Source organism: Scyliorhinus torazame, chromosome 22, assembly GCF_047496885.1.
Source record: "Scyliorhinus torazame isolate Kashiwa2021f chromosome 22, sScyTor2.1, whole genome shotgun sequence".
Taxonomy (NCBI): domain Eukaryota; kingdom Metazoa; phylum Chordata; class Chondrichthyes; order Carcharhiniformes; family Scyliorhinidae; genus Scyliorhinus; species Scyliorhinus torazame.
The window spans coordinates 103,048,002-103,064,584 of record NC_092728.1 but is presented as its reverse complement, the minus strand read 5'-3'; the positions used below and the strand labels follow the sequence as shown (position 1 = coordinate 103,064,584).

General features: G+C 48.3%; 1 protein-coding gene across 3 annotated transcripts in view; it reads left to right on the top strand.

Moving 5' to 3' along the window:
- Positions 1–887: 887 nt before the first annotated feature.
- Positions 888–16,583, top strand: part of slc25a25b (solute carrier family 25 member 25b) — a 58,993-nt gene continuing 43,297 nt past the window's right edge. For 2 of the 3 annotated variants that reach the window (XM_072488767.1, XM_072488772.1), the window contains exon 1: positions 888–1,154. In XM_072488767.1, the coding sequence (XP_072344868.1) occupies positions 954–1,154 (201 nt within the window). In that variant the 5' untranslated portion in view covers positions 888–953. Of the gene's footprint in view, positions 1,155–11,896; positions 12,186–16,583 lie in introns of those variants that run through there. The other variant, XM_072488766.1, reaches the window with a different exon arrangement.

Sequence of the window (16,583 nt, the reverse complement as noted above, 5' to 3'; positions counted from 1 at the left end):
ATTCCCGTACCGGCCTCCCCGAACAGGTGCCGGAATGTGGTGACTAGGGGCTTTTCACATTAACTTCATTGAAGACTACTTGTGACAATAAGTTATTATTATTAAAGCCCCCTATCTGATCCCAGGATCAACCTGCAACTTGAATGGAAGAAGCCAAGCTTCTCACTCACATCCACTGGCCAATGTTGATTGGATGACAGATATGACGATCATTCCAAAAGACAGCCCCCTTCCCTTCTGTATGATTCGATTGGCTGGTTTCTCTGACCAACCTCCTCCATTACCGAGCTTCAATTGGTGGAGGCAGCTGTCAATCCCGTGTCCTCTTGCCGCGCTCCCGCCCGATTGGCTGATCGCTTGCTCCCGCCCTCTCAGCCTCCCAATCCGATTGGCGCTCGGCGCTTTCGCTCTGAACCTCGCCCACTTTCTGGCCTGACCAGCCCACCCAGCGGGAGATACGATTGGCTGAGCTAGCGCGGCCCCGCCCACCCAACCAATTTGACCATCCTTGAGGTGACGTCGGCGGCGGCGATGGCTGTCAATCTACATTAACCCCGCCCTCACCTGTCCCTGGCCGAGAGCGTATTGGCTGACACGGCGTTGGGGGGGGGCACCCGAATGGGCCGGTGCCCCCCCCACCCCGGTCTGCAGTCTGATTGGTGAGCCGCGCTGTCAACCCTGGCGGAGCGGGACACGCCCTCTCCGGGTCCGCCCACTGCCGCTGCAAGTGAACGGCTGACGTCACGGTCCCGCCCAGCCCGCCGGGGCCTGGGATATTATTGGGCGACGTGGCGCGCGAGCCCCACAGTAATCCGCGGCCCGATTGGTGGATGGAGTTGTCAATCTGAGCTCAGTCTCTCCCCCCCCCCCCCACCTCGCGCTGCCATCCGCTCAGGAGCGGACAGCCCGGTTCGAGCGCGATTCCCGACCGGTCCCTTCTCCCCTCCCCCGGCATGAAAGACCGGACCGCCACCGCTTCCAGCCGCTGCGAGTGCGAGCCGCAGGGCCAGCAGGCGGCCCGGCTGGAGCAGGAGCAGCGGCTTCACCTCCTCTTCCAGCAGCTGGACGTGAACCAGGACGGCGGGCTGTGCGTCGACGACCTGGCGGCCGGCCTGCAGCGGCTCGGCGTCTACCGGACCAGGTCCGAGCTGAGGGTGAGTGTCGTCGCCCCCCCCCCCCCCCCCGAGGGCAGGCTTGGAAACGCCGGTATGGCTAGGCCGCTGGCCGGGAGGGCGGGGTGGAGCGGAGAGGCGGCCCCAGGGAAATCACCCAGGCTGGAGGATGCAGAGCGGGAGGAATGTGAGGGGAGGATGGGGAGGAGGGGGAATGAGGCTGAGGGGGGGGGAGGGGGGAATGAGGCTGAGGGGGGGGGAGGGGGGAATGAGGCTGAGGGGGGGGGAGGGGGGAATGAGGCTGAGGGGGGGGAGGGGGGAATGAGGCTGAGGGGGGGGGAGGGGGGAATGAGGCTGAGGGGGGGGGAGGGGGGAATGAGGCTGAGGGGGGGGGAGGGGGGAATGAGGCTGAGGGGGGGGGAGGGGGGAATGAGGCTGAGGGGGGGGGAGGGGGGAATGAGGCTGAGGGGGGGGGAGGGGGGAATGAGGCTGAGGGGGGGGGGAGGGGGGAATGAGGCTGAGGGGGGGGGAGGGGGGAATGAGGCTGAGGGGGGGGAATGAGGCTGAGGGGGAGGGTGGGGGGGCTGAGGGGGAGGGTGGGGGGGCTGAGGGGGAGGGTGGGGGGGCTGAGGGGGAGGGTGGGGGGGCTGAGGGGGAGGGTGGGGGGGCTGAGGGGGAGGGTGGGGGGGCTGAGGGGGAGGGTGGGGGGGCTGAGGGGGAGGGTGGGGGGGCTGAGGGGGAGGGTGGGGGGGCTGAGGGGGAGGATGGGGGGGCTGAGGGGGAGGATGGGGGGGCTGAGGGGGAGGATGGGGGGGCTGAGGGGGAGGATGGGGGGGCTGAGGGGGAGGATGGGGGAAATATGAGGCTGAGGGGGGGGGAATGAGGCTGAGGGGGAGGGGGGGGGAATGAGGCTGAGGGGGAGGAGGGGGGAATGAGGCTGAGGGAGAGGAGGGGGGAATGAGGCTGAGGGGGAGGAGGGGGTAAATGAGGCTGAGGGGGAGGAGGGGGGAAATGAGGCTGAGGAGAGGAGGGGGGGAATGAGGCTGAGGGGAGGAGGGGGGAATGAGGCTGAGGGGGAGGAGGGGGGAATGAGGCTGAGGGGGAGGCTGAGGGGGGGGAATGAGGCTGAGGGGGGGGGAATGAGGCTGAGGGAGGGGGAAATGAGGCTGAGGGAGGGGGAGGAGGGGGGAATGAGGCTGAGGGAGGGGGGAATGAGGCTGAGGGGGAGGAGGGGGGAATGAGGCTGAGGAGGAGGGGGGAGGAGGGGGAATGAGGCTGAGGGGGAGGAGGGGGCAATGAGGCTGAAGGGGGGGGGGCAATGAGGCTGAGGGGGGGGAATGAGGCTGAGGGGGGAAATGAGGTGGAGGAGGCGGATGCAGAGAGGAATGAGGCTGGAGGTTGCAGAGGGAGGGATGAGGGTGCAGAGGGGGAGGAATGAGGCTGGAGGATGCAGAAGCGGAGGAATAAGGCTGGAGGATGCAGAAGCGGAGGAATAAGGCTGGAGGATGCAGAAGGGGAGGAATAAGGCTGGAGGATGCAGAAGGGGAGGAATAAGGCTGGAGGATGCAGAAGGGGAGGAATAAGGCTGGAGGATGCAAAGGGGGAGGAATGATGCTGGGGAGAAATGAGGCTGGAGGATGCAGAGGGGGAGAAATGAGGCTGGAGGATGCAGAGGGGGAGAAATGAGGCTGGAGGATGCAGAGGGGGAGGAATGAGGCTGGAGGATGTAGAGGAGATGAGGCTGGAGGATTTTGGGGGGTGATGATAAATTGGAGAAGTAGGGGTGGCTCTTCCTGGAGAAGGTTGGAGGCGATTTTCTAGAGCTGTGGTCTGGACAGAGGGGGAGGATTGAGGCTGGAGGATGCAGAGGGGGAGGATTGAGGCTGGAGGATGCAGAGGGGGAGGAATGAGGCTGGAGGATGCAGAGGGGGAGGATGTAGGGCAGGAGGAATGAGGCTGGAGGATGCAGAGGGGGAGGAATGAGGCTGGAGGATGTAGGGCAGGAGGAATGAGGCTGGAGGATGCAGAGGGGGAGGAATGAGGCTGGAGGATGTAGGGCAGGAGGAATGAGGCTGGAGGATGCAGAGGGGGAGGAATGAGGCTGGAGGATGTAGGGCAGGAGGAATGAGGCTGGAGGATGCAGAGGGGGAGGAGGCTGGGGGTTATTGGGGGGTGAATGAGGATTTGGGCTGGGTGGTGATAGATTTTCTAGAGATGTGGTCTGGACAGAGTAGATCTGGAGAAACCATTCCCATTGACGGGACGGCAAGAACTGGATTGAGAAGAAATTTGATGGAGATTCCTGTATTCGTGTGATGTTTGACCTCCGTGGATGAAGAGAAACTATTCCCTTTTTAAAAAAAAAAAAAATTTTTTTTTTTTTTTTTTTAAGAGTACCCAATTATTTTTTCCCAGTTGAGGGGCAATTTAGTGTGGGCAATCCACCTACCCTACACATCTTTTGTTTGTGGGGTTGAAACCCACGCAGACACGGTGAGAATGTGCAAACCCCACACAGACTGCGACCCGGGGCTGAACCCGGGTCCTCGGTGCTGTAGGCAGCAGTTTTGTGGTGGAGGCAGGTTCAATCGAGGCTTTCGAACAGGATCATTATCTGAAAAGGCAAGCTTTGCTGGCCTATAGGGCAAAAGGCAGGGGAGTGGCACCAGGTGAGTTGCTCCTTCCAGGGCACCAGCGTGTATACGACACGCTAAATGTCGTGCTCCTGTGTGCTGCACCCATTCTGTGATCCCCCAATTATGACTGAGCCACATAAGATGATAAGCCTGGTGACCAGAAACCGTTCCCAGGTCAGGTAACATCTGTGGCAAGCGGGAGTTAACATAAATATGCCGAAAGGTTACGGACCTGAAATATTAACCCTGTTTATCTCTCCTGTGCTTTGTCTTTATTTCTGATTTCCAGCATTGGCAATGTTTTGCTTTTGTGCTAATATACAATTTTCTAAGATGTGGTGCCCTGAACTGTTCAAAAGTATTCCATGGTGTGCTGCATTGTCACTTTGACATCCTTTGAGCAAGATGTCATCACCTTGTCGCGCTGCCCTGTTGGACAGATACAAAAGGTCCTGAGGCACCACTACAGAAGAGCTGGGATGTTAGTGAGAATAGATTGCATTTATCTGCCAGGACTTTTATTATGGGGAGAAGGCAGGAGAATGTGGATGAGAAAATATCATCCATGATTGAATGGCGGAGCAGACTCGATGGGCCGAGTGGCCTAATTCTGCTCTTATGTCTTACAGGATGACAGGTAGCAACACTTTTTGCAGGAGAATTGTGAAAGAAAACTGATATTCGGATGCGTGTGCCAAAGTATGGCTAAAAGAGGGAGATTTAAAGGAGCATCTTAAAAAGAAAGGGAAAGATTAAGAGGAAATTCAGAACTGGAATTTCCTCCTAAATCACTTCTATCTTTAAGGTGCTCCTTAAAATAAATCCTTTTGCCCACATTTTGTTGAATTTAAAATTAATTTGAAATGTTCTGAACACATTGTCCTAGATGATGGTGCTGATTTTTAAGCAGTCGTGGTGTTAATATTGTTTGCAGTATCATTTCCATGTACCATTTTCTTATGGATACTGAATGTACTGTTTATTTGAGATCAGCAGATAATCACTTGCATCTATTTTGTCTGCACTGGTAGAGTGGCATTGGGTACTCAATGCCACAAAACAAACTACTAATTCCGAACAAGTACCCCTCTGTTTTCCAGGGGACCAAGTAAGCAAGTGACCATTCAGCATCTCAAGTATATTCCAATATTCAGGTAGATTGTGCCACAACCTTGTTTACTCGCCTTTAATCAATACTAACAGAATTGTCACAGCGAAGTAGGAGGCCATTCAGCTCATCGTAATTGTACCAGCTATCCAAATGAGCAATTCGTTGGTGCTGTTGCCTGGCTCCTCCCTGTAACCATGACCATTGTTCCTTTTCAGATATGTCCTGCCAATGCAAGACGACCATTGCGTGTGTCCGGGCATGCACAGAAAACCAATGGTGCCATTTGAACATTCACCCACTTTCTGAGCCCCGCAGTGGGTGGGCAGGTGGGACTCTGCTTCCCCCATTTTCCAGGGACGGAGGGCGGTCTTCTGATTAAAACTTCCATATCCCACATTTGCAGCTCCGGGGCTGCTTCCTGGTCACATGCTGTGGTTAAGGAGATTGGACTCCGGAACAACTGGGTGAGCGGAGCAGGTGCAGGATCCAAATTAGATCCAGTAAGAGAAGCCCTGGAGCTGCAGATGCCAGATAGGAAAAAATGTCCCAGTTGATGACTAATTTGCAATTCTAATGATTCGTTCTCCCGACAGGCCGGCTTATTTGAACCACCCTATAACTTGAAGTTTGCACCCAATAAGTACTTTTCAGCAAAATACTTTTGCAAATTGTAAAATGTTATTTAAAACCCCCCACAATTAAGCCATTTGAAATGTCTTCAGTCTGTAGACAAATATGCAAACACTTGAATTAGATCAGTGGTGAGCCCGATCAGTGGTGAGCCTGGGTTAACCCACATGGAAGAAAATACTTGGGACAAGGGAATGAACACAGCAAATATAAATGGACACCATAAATAAGATAGCAGATCGAAACTCCAGGCAGGTCTGAACATTGAAACCATTTAAAATCTGCTGCATTGATTCTGGAGAGATGCCTTTTCTCCAAAGGAAAACAGTCCCAACTTCTCCAATCTATCTTCATAACTGAAGTACCTCATTCCTGGAACCAATCTTCTGCCTTGATATCTTTATGTAAATAAATCTGTCGCTCCTAGTCTTGGACATTTTCAGTTGACCCAGGGAGAGAGTTCCAGATTGTCCGTTGCGTGGAAAAGGTGCTCAATTTCACTCTGAATAGTTACTTTTAATTCCAAGACGTACCCCCTTGTTCTGGAATAGTTGTCTATACCTTATGTCGCTCTGTGGGCCTGCACAGAAATGGGGCTTGTAGTGAAATAAAAGCTGATGACTGCGGATACTGGAATCTGAAACAAAAACAGAAAATGCTGCACCATCTCAGCAGGTCTGACCATCTGTGGAGAGAGAAGAGTGCTAACGTTGAGTCTGGTTGACTCTTTGCAGTAAATTAATTTTAGCTCAGACTTGTCATTTTTGCCTTTCCTTCGCTCTGAGTTGACATCAGCCCTACTTTATACTCGTACAACCATAAAACAGAATATTTGTGCAGCAGTTTGAAAGCACATAAAGATGTTTAATCTTCTCACTTAAAAGTCCCATATAGGCACTTTTCAGTTGGGTGGCGGGACTCCATATTTAAATGAGTAACGACTATTCGTTGGAATCAAAAGCAAAGCCTACATACCATGGGATAGGTGGTATCATCTACAGTCAAGTGACTTGCAATGATTGTAAACGTGAAGCCTTGTAGTGTCACTGTTGTTTTTGTTTTGAAACTGAGGTGTTGAGGCTGCTGGAACCATTTCTGTTTTCTACAGGTTACTGGGTGGGAAATAGGAGCAGGCAATATAGTTCATACTCCCAAGTGTTTCATAGTTAATGCCATGATTTTATCCCAGATTTTGTTTCTCGGGCAGGTCTAATGATTTTCTTTTGTGATTGGTGGTTTTTAAAGTTTTGACACTTTGGTTTTGGCAAGCCAGTTCCTAAAATGAAATACAACCCTCTTGGAATGAGACTGTTGGATATAGTTTCAAGTATGTAATTTAGTTCTAGGGTTCAAATGATGGTTATGAAATGCTTCAGGTTTGTCCTGAACAATTGGATAAGATTACAGCCTTGAAGTCACTTGTAGCTATCTGATTTCGGTAGTGAGTTCGCTGGCATACCGATGGAGTTTTGTGTTGGTGGTTTATCAAAAGGCAGTCAAGTTTCTCAATCTGCATAGTGGAAAGAGGAGTCCTGCTGTCTGCAGGGATGAACAATGAGCAGAATTCTAGTGGTTTGACTTGAAATCCACAAAGTCACTCGGCTTATTTAATTGTATGGTGTGAAAGGTTGCATGTAACATTGTGTACAACTCAGTTTATCACAGTATTGCTGCCAGCAGCCTTACTACCAATACCCCACCCTGATAGTCTCTCCAAATACAACTGAGGTTTTTTCCTTCCAAAATTATCATGGCATTGTTGGATTGAGTTGTTCAAGTAGGCGTGGAATGAAAATTCTGCATGGCCACATGATACTCCTTGGAGAAATATAAATTGTCCATGAACAACAGTTGTGATAATAGATGGTTATACAGAATATTGGGTATATATGATTTAAAAGTTTAAATAAATAAAGCTGCTCTCAAAACTCACCCACCTTTTTTTTTCGCTTTCAAAATCTGAAACCTCCTCTGGAAAGTAGTGTCAGAGTCAGAAACTTTAAAAAAAAGGTTTTCATAAAATATCAATAACAAAATGAGGGGAAAAAAAGGAACCCAACAGGGTTAAGTATAAAACACAATCTAGAAAAGCTACCCCCCCCCCCCCCCGTACATAAATAATAAATTAACATTAACACCCGACTTAACACAACGGGTATATACACCCCCTCAGACCCTTCAGTGTAAATAACAAAAACAATGATAAAGTAAACACCCCCCCCGCCCGCCCCGAGCTGCTGCTGCCATTAACCAATGTCTATCGTTCTGCCTTGAAGTCTAAGAATGGCTGCCACCGCCTAAAGAACCCTTGTACCGACCCTCTCAAGGCGAATTTCACCCTCTCCAATTTAATGAACCCTGCCATATCACTGATCCAGGATTCCATACTTGGGGGCCTCGCATCTTTCCACTGAAGAAGAATCCTTCGCCGGGCTACCAGGGATGTGAAGGCCAGAATTCCAGCCTCTTTTGCCTCCTGCACTCCCGGCTCCTCTGCCACCCCAAATATTGCGAGCCCCCAGCCCGGTTTGATCCTGGATCCTACCACCCTCGACACCGGCCTCGCTACGCCCTTCCAAAATTCCTCCAACGCTGGGCATGCCCAGAACATATGGGTGTGGTTTGCAGGGCTTCCTGAGCACCTAACACACCTGTCCTCACCCCCAAAAAACCGGCTCATCCTTGTCCTGGTCATGTGTGCCCTGTGCAGCACCTTAAACTGTATGAGGCTGAGCCTCGTGCACGATGAGGAAGTGTTCACCCTCCCCAGGGCACCTGCCCACGTCCCTTCCTCAATTTCCTCTCCCAACTCCTCCCACTTACCTTTTACCTCCACCACCGAGGCCTCCTCCTCCTGCATCACCTGGTAAGTTTCCGAGATCTCCCCCCCCCCCCCCCCCCCCCGTAATGGGGTCCACGCCGAGGCCCCCACTTTCCCCCCCCTCTGCCGCCTCCACTGCCCCCAAATTATGAGGGCAGCCACCACCACCGGGCTCGTGGTATACCTCCTTGGAGGGAGCGGCAGCGGTGCCGTTGCCAGCGCCCCCAGACTCGTACCCACACAAGACGCCGCCTCCAGCCTCTTCCATGCAGCCAGCCCCCTCCCCCTCCATCACCCACTTGCGCACCATCGTCGCATTGGCGGCCCAGTAGTACCCAAACCATGTCCTGACCAGCTGCCTCCTTAATCCTTATTTGTACTCCGCTGTTTTTCCCAGTCATGTTGGCTACCCATCGCTTGTGATTCCTCATGTAATGAACCCAGTTGAGCCTGTACTTTCCAACCACACAACAATTCAACACTTCAAAAATCATGTGCCAGTCACGCTGGTTGGTAAAGTCAGGCAGCACAGGAAATCCTCAAACAAATTCATTGTGCCAAATATACCTAACTTAAACTAGCAAGGTTGCAGAATCTGAAATGTCTGTACTTTCATTCAGTTGTGTCAATACCTCCTGTGCTGACTTTAAACAAGAAATTGCTGACTTTAAACAAGAAATAAACATTGTCCAAAGTCTGAGCAGTATCACAAACTCGGCGAGCCACTGTGTTATCACTAAGTGGGATGCATTTCAGTTTTTCAGCTGACTTTTCATCAGGGACTGTACGAGCTGATACTAGCATGGCTCTGTCCTGCCGTGGACTCTCCTGAGCAGCTCTCTCCAACAGATTCAATATGAGGTACTGGCCAGTGGGCACTTCTATTTGTGTCTTTAGCTGTCCCCCCTCTTGTAACAAAATGATACATCTTCACAGTTCTTTTGCCTTGTTGGCTGGTGACTAGAAATGGAAGAAGTTTGCCTCTGATTTTGTGCCAGAAGAGTGTACATACAGGGCGCTTGACGTCGGTGTCTGCGGATGGTGCGTGACGTGCTCACTTCTGCCTCTTGAGGCCGGAAGACCGCCAACTGTCTCATTTTAAAGCCAGGCCTGGCTGTTGGGTCACTTTGCCTGCGATCGGGAATGCCACGTCCGACCGCTCCGTCACTCTCCTGAAACCCATCTGTGGGCCACAACCTGCACTTTGGAAAAACCCTGTCCTAAATATCTTTCTGCAGAGGGTGACTTGATTTCTTCACTGAACCTGAATGTGACTAGTTTTAAAGCAACTTGTGACTTGGCACTTGCAACCTACTGTCTCATGTGCTTCTTAGTATTAACTGCTGTACTTTTGTACGGTTAGCTGTTTTGGCGAAGGTGTAATTTCAATAAGTAATATGGCTGTTTATCACTCTCACTTTGATTTGAACCAACAATGTTGATTTGTGCTATTTGTCCTTGGAGCTTCTTCTAGTTCCAAGGCTACTCTTATTTAAACCTCCTATGTATGTGAAATTGTTCTTTAAAAAAAAAAGTTGAAGGGCAACTTCAAGAAATCAACCATAGGAGTTTTTGCTAATTCCTGTATGTACACTTGTAAAAGTTATAAATTATAGTCTTACCTTGCAAATGCTTGCTGGTGAACGTAATATTTATAGATCGGTAAGATTGGTCCTAATTTAGACTAACGTCCAGATTTTTGTCCTTTGTCACTAACTTTGGTGAGCACAATTTGTGCATGTCATTAGTTCCTGCTGTACCTTCTTGCACCAGGACCAGCAGTTTCCATCCCCGTCCACTATATCAATTCTGACTACCCTCCAACATGCCTATCAAGGCAAGTCTAACTGGTGTTAGGATCCTGGATGAGAGCCCAGTTTGCCTTTCAAAACTTGAACAAATCAATCATGTTGATGGCAAGGTTTTTTTCTTAATCGGAAGTAAATAATTTTTGTAACACAGCTTGGGCAGGTGATCTTGTTCCTTGCATAGTTGTGCTTGCTTTGCAGTAATATATATTGTCAAAATGTAAAATGATACATTCCATGCTGAATTTTCCATTTCCCTGTGATGGAAAAAGATGAGTCTTAGTACAGGTTAGAAATAACAGTTTACTGCACATTGGGTGCTGTAACATGTTGTTGTCCCACAGCAGTTTTTCTTGGTTGAGTTTAGGATAGGTACTAATTTGTTTAAATGAATCCAATAGTTATTCAAATAATAATGACAAAGGCCACATGTGCATGCCAACATCACCACCTCTAGTCACGCACTATCTTGGATTTAATTGTATATCATGTTCCACCATCAACACTAAGTCCTGGAACTCCCTACCTAACAGCATTATGGTCATGCCTTCCAATGTGGATTGCAAGTGTTCAAAAGGGTACCTCACCACTGGCTCCTCAAGGACATCAAAGAGATGTGTCGTAAAGTCTGGCTCTGTCAGTGATGCCCACATGACAATGATTTGACACTTCAACCATAATTAATCTTCTCACCTAAAAGTTGCGTTTCATTTTGTCATTTCTTTATTGAAACTTGTTCAGCCTTCTGGACAAATCCCAAAATACTTGGATCGGGAGTCCTAACTTGACTTGCATTGCTCATTTTTCATTCATTCCATACAAAAAAAAGTGCATTTTAATGCTGCTTTTACTAAGGTGAACTCTAGTCACCGATTATAATGTACCGATTATCTTGGATTTGATTTCAAAAATAACTCTTAATCTGTCACAGTTTGAAGTATTGAGCCAAATTATTCAGAAGGGGACTTTTGTGATCATGTTTGTTTTATGTTAATGTTAGGTCTTTGCAGACTGGTTGTCTACATATTCCAAAGCAGCGGCAACTATATTTCTCTTGTAGTAAATCTAGGGCAGGGGGTGATACTAAGTCATGTGAAGTGCCTCCTCCCAATTATCACCTTGGTACAGTCAATTCAATGGGTGCACAGCATTAGCGCTGTTGCCTCACAGTGGCAGGGATCCGGGTTCAATTCCGGCCTTGGGTGACTACCTGTGGAGTTTGTACGTTCTCCCTGTGTCTGCGTGGGTTTCCTCTCTCAGTCCAAAGATGTGCCTGTTAGGTGGATTGGCCATGATAAGTTGTCCCTTAGTGTCTAGGGAAGTGCAGTTTAGGTTGCGGGGATAGGAGGAGGTGGGCAAGGGCAGAGTGCTCATTAGAAGCATCGGTGCAGACTTGATGGGCCAAATTACCTTCTGCACTGTAGGGATGCTATGATTCTATGAATGAGCTCTGTCTATGTTTCCGCAATGGATCCCATTAAAACAAATGGTTCACAATATCTCCAGTGTGTATGCAAAGCATAATGTTCTGGTGTGACATGAGAAATTGATGGATCGATATGAACTGCTCAGCAGCTTTTCGTCAACTGACCTCACAGATGCCTCTGCATCAGGTTCTATAATGTGATTGGCTATGGAGTAGTACACAGATAAAGCATGTTAGTGTCTTGTTCTGTGAGTGGTTAGGAAAATACTGCATTGAGTCTGCAGGCTTTGCGACACTGCAGGGAGAATGAGACTCCTCTGCATTACTTTCACATCCCTTTCTGGCCTGTGGTTCAGTATGTGTAGCAGTGTGTAGGGTGCTGCTGCATCTCCCCAGTAGCAGTCATACAAATTTCTAGTTTTGGACCATTAAGATACAGGATGCTGAAAGCTTTATATGAGTATCTATATAAAATATTCCTGAGAGCAGTGTGTCAGGATGCAGGTATGGGGAGGAAACAAACCAATTGCTTGGACAATGCAACTGAATCACGGGGGAAACCCAGTGGCACAGAGGATGGGAGTGATGCTGACAGAAAGCGAGATGGGCAGAAAGAGAAATCTGTGCAAGAACCTGTGAAGGTAGTGTTGTACATACAGCATGACCAATGTTGCTTTAAAGATTTGTCGATCAGTTTTAGTTCTTTTAGAAAATAGCCTTTTTATTGTGAAACGAATCACAAAACTAATGTATTTTAAAAATGTTAATGCAGGAGTTAAAATGAGGTTCTTCGAGTTTGTTCGACAGAATAATGTTCTTGTTATTAATCCATTACTGCATTCAGCAGCAGTATGTAAAATGAATGGCACCACTTTTCTATGGAAAAGATTTAATTGAGCATTTTTATTCGTAAATATCAAAAGATCATCAATGGAGCGAGTGGTATACATAATGCGATTTGCCTTATCCCTTTCTACATTATAATATTGTCTAATCAAATGCATAAAGCGGGTTAATTTTTTTTTTTTTTGCTGTTCTTCAGGCAAGGTGAACAAAGAATCTTATTCATTTGATTGGTCAGGTAATGCGATATGCTTGCTGGAGAACATTTTCCCTGGAACAGTGGACATAATGTACCTGAGCTTGTTCCAGTGCAGTGCTCATCTGTTTAATGTCGCTATTCCCCATTGACTCGCAGTTTAAAACCTGCGTCATTTTTGCATTGTAAGGTGTGATTTTCATTGTGTCAACTGTGCTCTTTGTTCAGGATGTAAGGTTTGATGAGTTTTGCAGAATAGATAATCAGATGACCAGATTTCAAAGTTGAATGGAGGGTGCTCACATTGCTGCTGCAGTTGAAACAGCATCAAAAGATTTGTCACATAACTAGAAAAGACTTAGTTATCATCAATTCTAGACTCCATGAAGTCCCATGGCACCAGGTCAAATCTTGCTGATTACCACATACCGTCCACCATCAGCTGATGAATCAGTACTCTTCTAGGTTGAGCACCACTTGGAGGAAGGACTGAGGGTGGCAAGGGCGCACATGTACTTTGAGTGGGGACCTTATTGTCCATCGCCAAGAATGTCTCAGTAGTACCACCACAGACCGAGCTGGCCGGGTCCTAAAGTACAAAGCTGCTCGACTGCAGGTGGTAAGGAACCAACAACAGGGAAAAACATACTTGACCTCATCCTCACCAACCTGCCTGCCGCAAATGTATCTGTCATGATTGTATAGGTAGAAGCGACCACAATGCAGTTCTTGTGCGGACAGTGTCCCATCTTCACATTGAGGATACCCTCTGCCGTGTTGTGTGGTAGTACTACCATGATAAATGGAATAAACTCGAACAGATCTAGCAACTCTAGACTGGGCATCCATGAGGCGCTGTGGGCTGTCAGCAGCAGCAGAATTGTATTCGGCCACTATCTGTAACCCCATAGCCCAGTATATTCCCCATTCTATCATTACCATCAAGCTGGTTCAATGAAGAGTGCAGAAGAGCATGCCAAGAGCAACGCCAGGCATACCTAAAAAGTGAGGTGTCAACCTGGTGATGCTACAACAGAGGGCTACTTGTGTGCCTAACAACAAGCAATAAACAGAACTAAGCGATTTCACAACCATCAGATCTAAACTCTGCAGTCCTGCCACGTCCAGCTGGAAACGGTGGTGGACAATTCAAGAACTCAATGGAGGAGGTCTTCACAAACCTCATCCCCGATGATGGGGGAGTCCAGCACATCGGTGCAAAAGGCAAGGATATTAAGCATTGCAGATGGTGGATGTTATGTCTCTTGCCGCCTCCTGAGATCCCCAGCATTACAGATATCAGTCTTCAACCAGTTTGATTCACTCTGTGATGTCAAGAAATGACTGAAGGCACTGGAAACTGCAAAGGCTAGGTCCCTGACAATATCCTAGCAATAGTACTGAAGACCTGTGCTTCAGACCTCGCAGTGCCCCTGGCCAAGATGTTCCAGTACAGCTACCAGGCAATGTGGGAAATTGCCAGGCTATGTCTTGTACACAGGAAAAAGACCAATCCAACCTGGCCACTTACTATCAGTCTACTCTCAGTCATCAGCAAAGTGATAGAAGGGGCCATCAACAGTGCTATCAAACGGCACTTACTCAGCAATAACTTTCTCATAGGCACTCAAGTTTGGGTTCCACCAGGGTCACTTGGCTCCTGACCTCATTACAGCCTTGGACAAAAGAGCTGAATGCCAGAGGTGGGGCGAGAGTGACTGTGCTTGAATTAATGCACCATTTGACTGAATATGGCATCAAGGAGGACCAGCAAAACTGGAGTTAATGGGAATCGGGAGGAAAACCCTTCGCTGATTAGAGTCATACCTGGCACAAAGGAAGATGGTTGTGGTGGTTGGAGGTCAATCATCTCCACTCCAGGACATAACTGCAGAAGTTCCTCAGGGTAATGTCCTGGATCTAACCACCTTCAGCTGCTTCATCAATGACCTTCCATCATATGGTCAGAAGTGGGATGTTTGCGGATGACTGCACAATGTTCACCATTCGCGACTCCTCAGATACTGAAGTAGTCCACATCCATATGCAGCAAGACTGGCTTGGGTTGAAGAGTAATATTCGTGCCAGGCAATGGCCATCTCCAACAAGACAGGATCTAACCATCGCCCCTTGACATGCATTATCATTGCTGAATCCTCACTATGAATGTCCTGGTGGTCACCATTGACCAGAAACTAAACTGGACCCCCCCCCACCAGCCAAAAGCCTGTCCACCATCTACCAAGGCACACGTCAGGAATGTGATGCAATACACTCCACTTGCCTAGATGAGTGCAGCTCCAACAACACCAGAAACTCCACATCATCCAGGACAAAAACAGCTTGCTTGATTTCTACCTCTTCCATAAATGTTCAATCCCTCCAGCACGACGAACAGTGGCAGCCGTGTGTACCATCTACAAGATGCACTGCAGGAATTCAGCAAGCGAATACCACCTAGGAGAACAAGGGCAGCAGATACCTGGGAACTCCACTACCTGGAGGTTCCTCTCCAAGCCCCCCACCATCCTGACTTGGAAATATGTCACAGTTCCTTCACTGTCACTGGGTCAAACTCCCTCCCTGACCGCACTGTGGGTGTACCTACACCTCAGGCACTGTAGGGGCTCAAGAAGGTAGCTCACCAACATCTTCTGAAGGGCAACTAGGGCAATAAATGCTGGCTTAACCAGCGCCCAAAAAGTATAATTTGCTTGGCCTTTTCAGCAAAATCGGAAGCTACTGTGTTTAATGGAAAATGAACCACTTTGTCCATCCAGCTCTGGTTTTGCTCTGGAGGATTTTCGGAAGATGTGGAAATTAAGGTAACCGATCACACTGCTTCAGGGCAATTGGTTGCCTCAACTGCTGAATAGCTAATGAAACTGTATCTAAACTTCTTGATTGGTCTATTCTGTTTATGTTTAAGAGGAATGTGATGGCAATATTGAAAACTGGTTTGAACACAGCTGAATATAGAGATATTTTACCAACTGGTTTAATCAACAAAAAAAAAAATTCTAAAAATGCAGGTGTTTCCACTGGCTTTACTAAAGTGTATGGGATTCCTGAAATTACCTTTTAACCGTAATACTGCACTTCATAACGTTCCATAATGTAAATTTAATTCACTTGTGCAGCGTAGTCATTGTCATTTGTGGCTGTTGCTGTTTACCTTGAATTTGGCTGCAGAATTCACGAAGTTAGTGTTCCAGAATTTTTAATATTCTCTTATCTAAATTTTAAAGAGAATGGGCCTTTGTATCCGGTGCAATTAAAAACCCAAAGATGTGCAAGGTAGGTGGATTGGCCACATTAAATTGCCCCTTAATTGGATAAAATTAATTGGCTACTCTAAATTTAGAAAACAAAATGGACCACCCCGGACCTGCTCACTCCGAACCAATCCTGACAACATCCTCCAAGAGTCACAGACAGGCTCCACGCTGATAGAATACAAGACAGTTGGCTGGACGAAGGACAGCCGGACACACCCCTTCCCCTAAAGCGAAGGGATGTTGTCAGGGTCTAACCTTAACGAGAGAAACTGCGATGTGGAGATGCCGGCGTTGGACTGGAGTGAGCACAGTACGAAGTCTTATAACACCAGGTTAAAGTCCAACAGGTTTGTTTCGATGTCACTAGCTTTCGGAGCGCTGCTCTTTCCTCAGGTGAATGAAGAGGTATGTTCCAGAAACACACACATAGACAAATTCAAAGATGCCAAACAATGCTTGGAATGCGACCATTCCAAGCATTGTTTGGCATCTTTGAATTTGTCTATATATGTGTTTCTGGAACATACCTCTTCATTCACCTGAGGAAAGAGCAGCGCTCCGAAAGCTAGTGACATCGAAACAAACCTGTTGGACTTTAACCTGGTGTTGTAAGACTTCGTACTGAGAGAAACTGCGGCTGCGTACAGAAGTATGATCTGGGTGACAATGCGTCCTGAACCAGAATGCTCGCAGATTTGTGATCCACCCTGTCGAATGTTTTC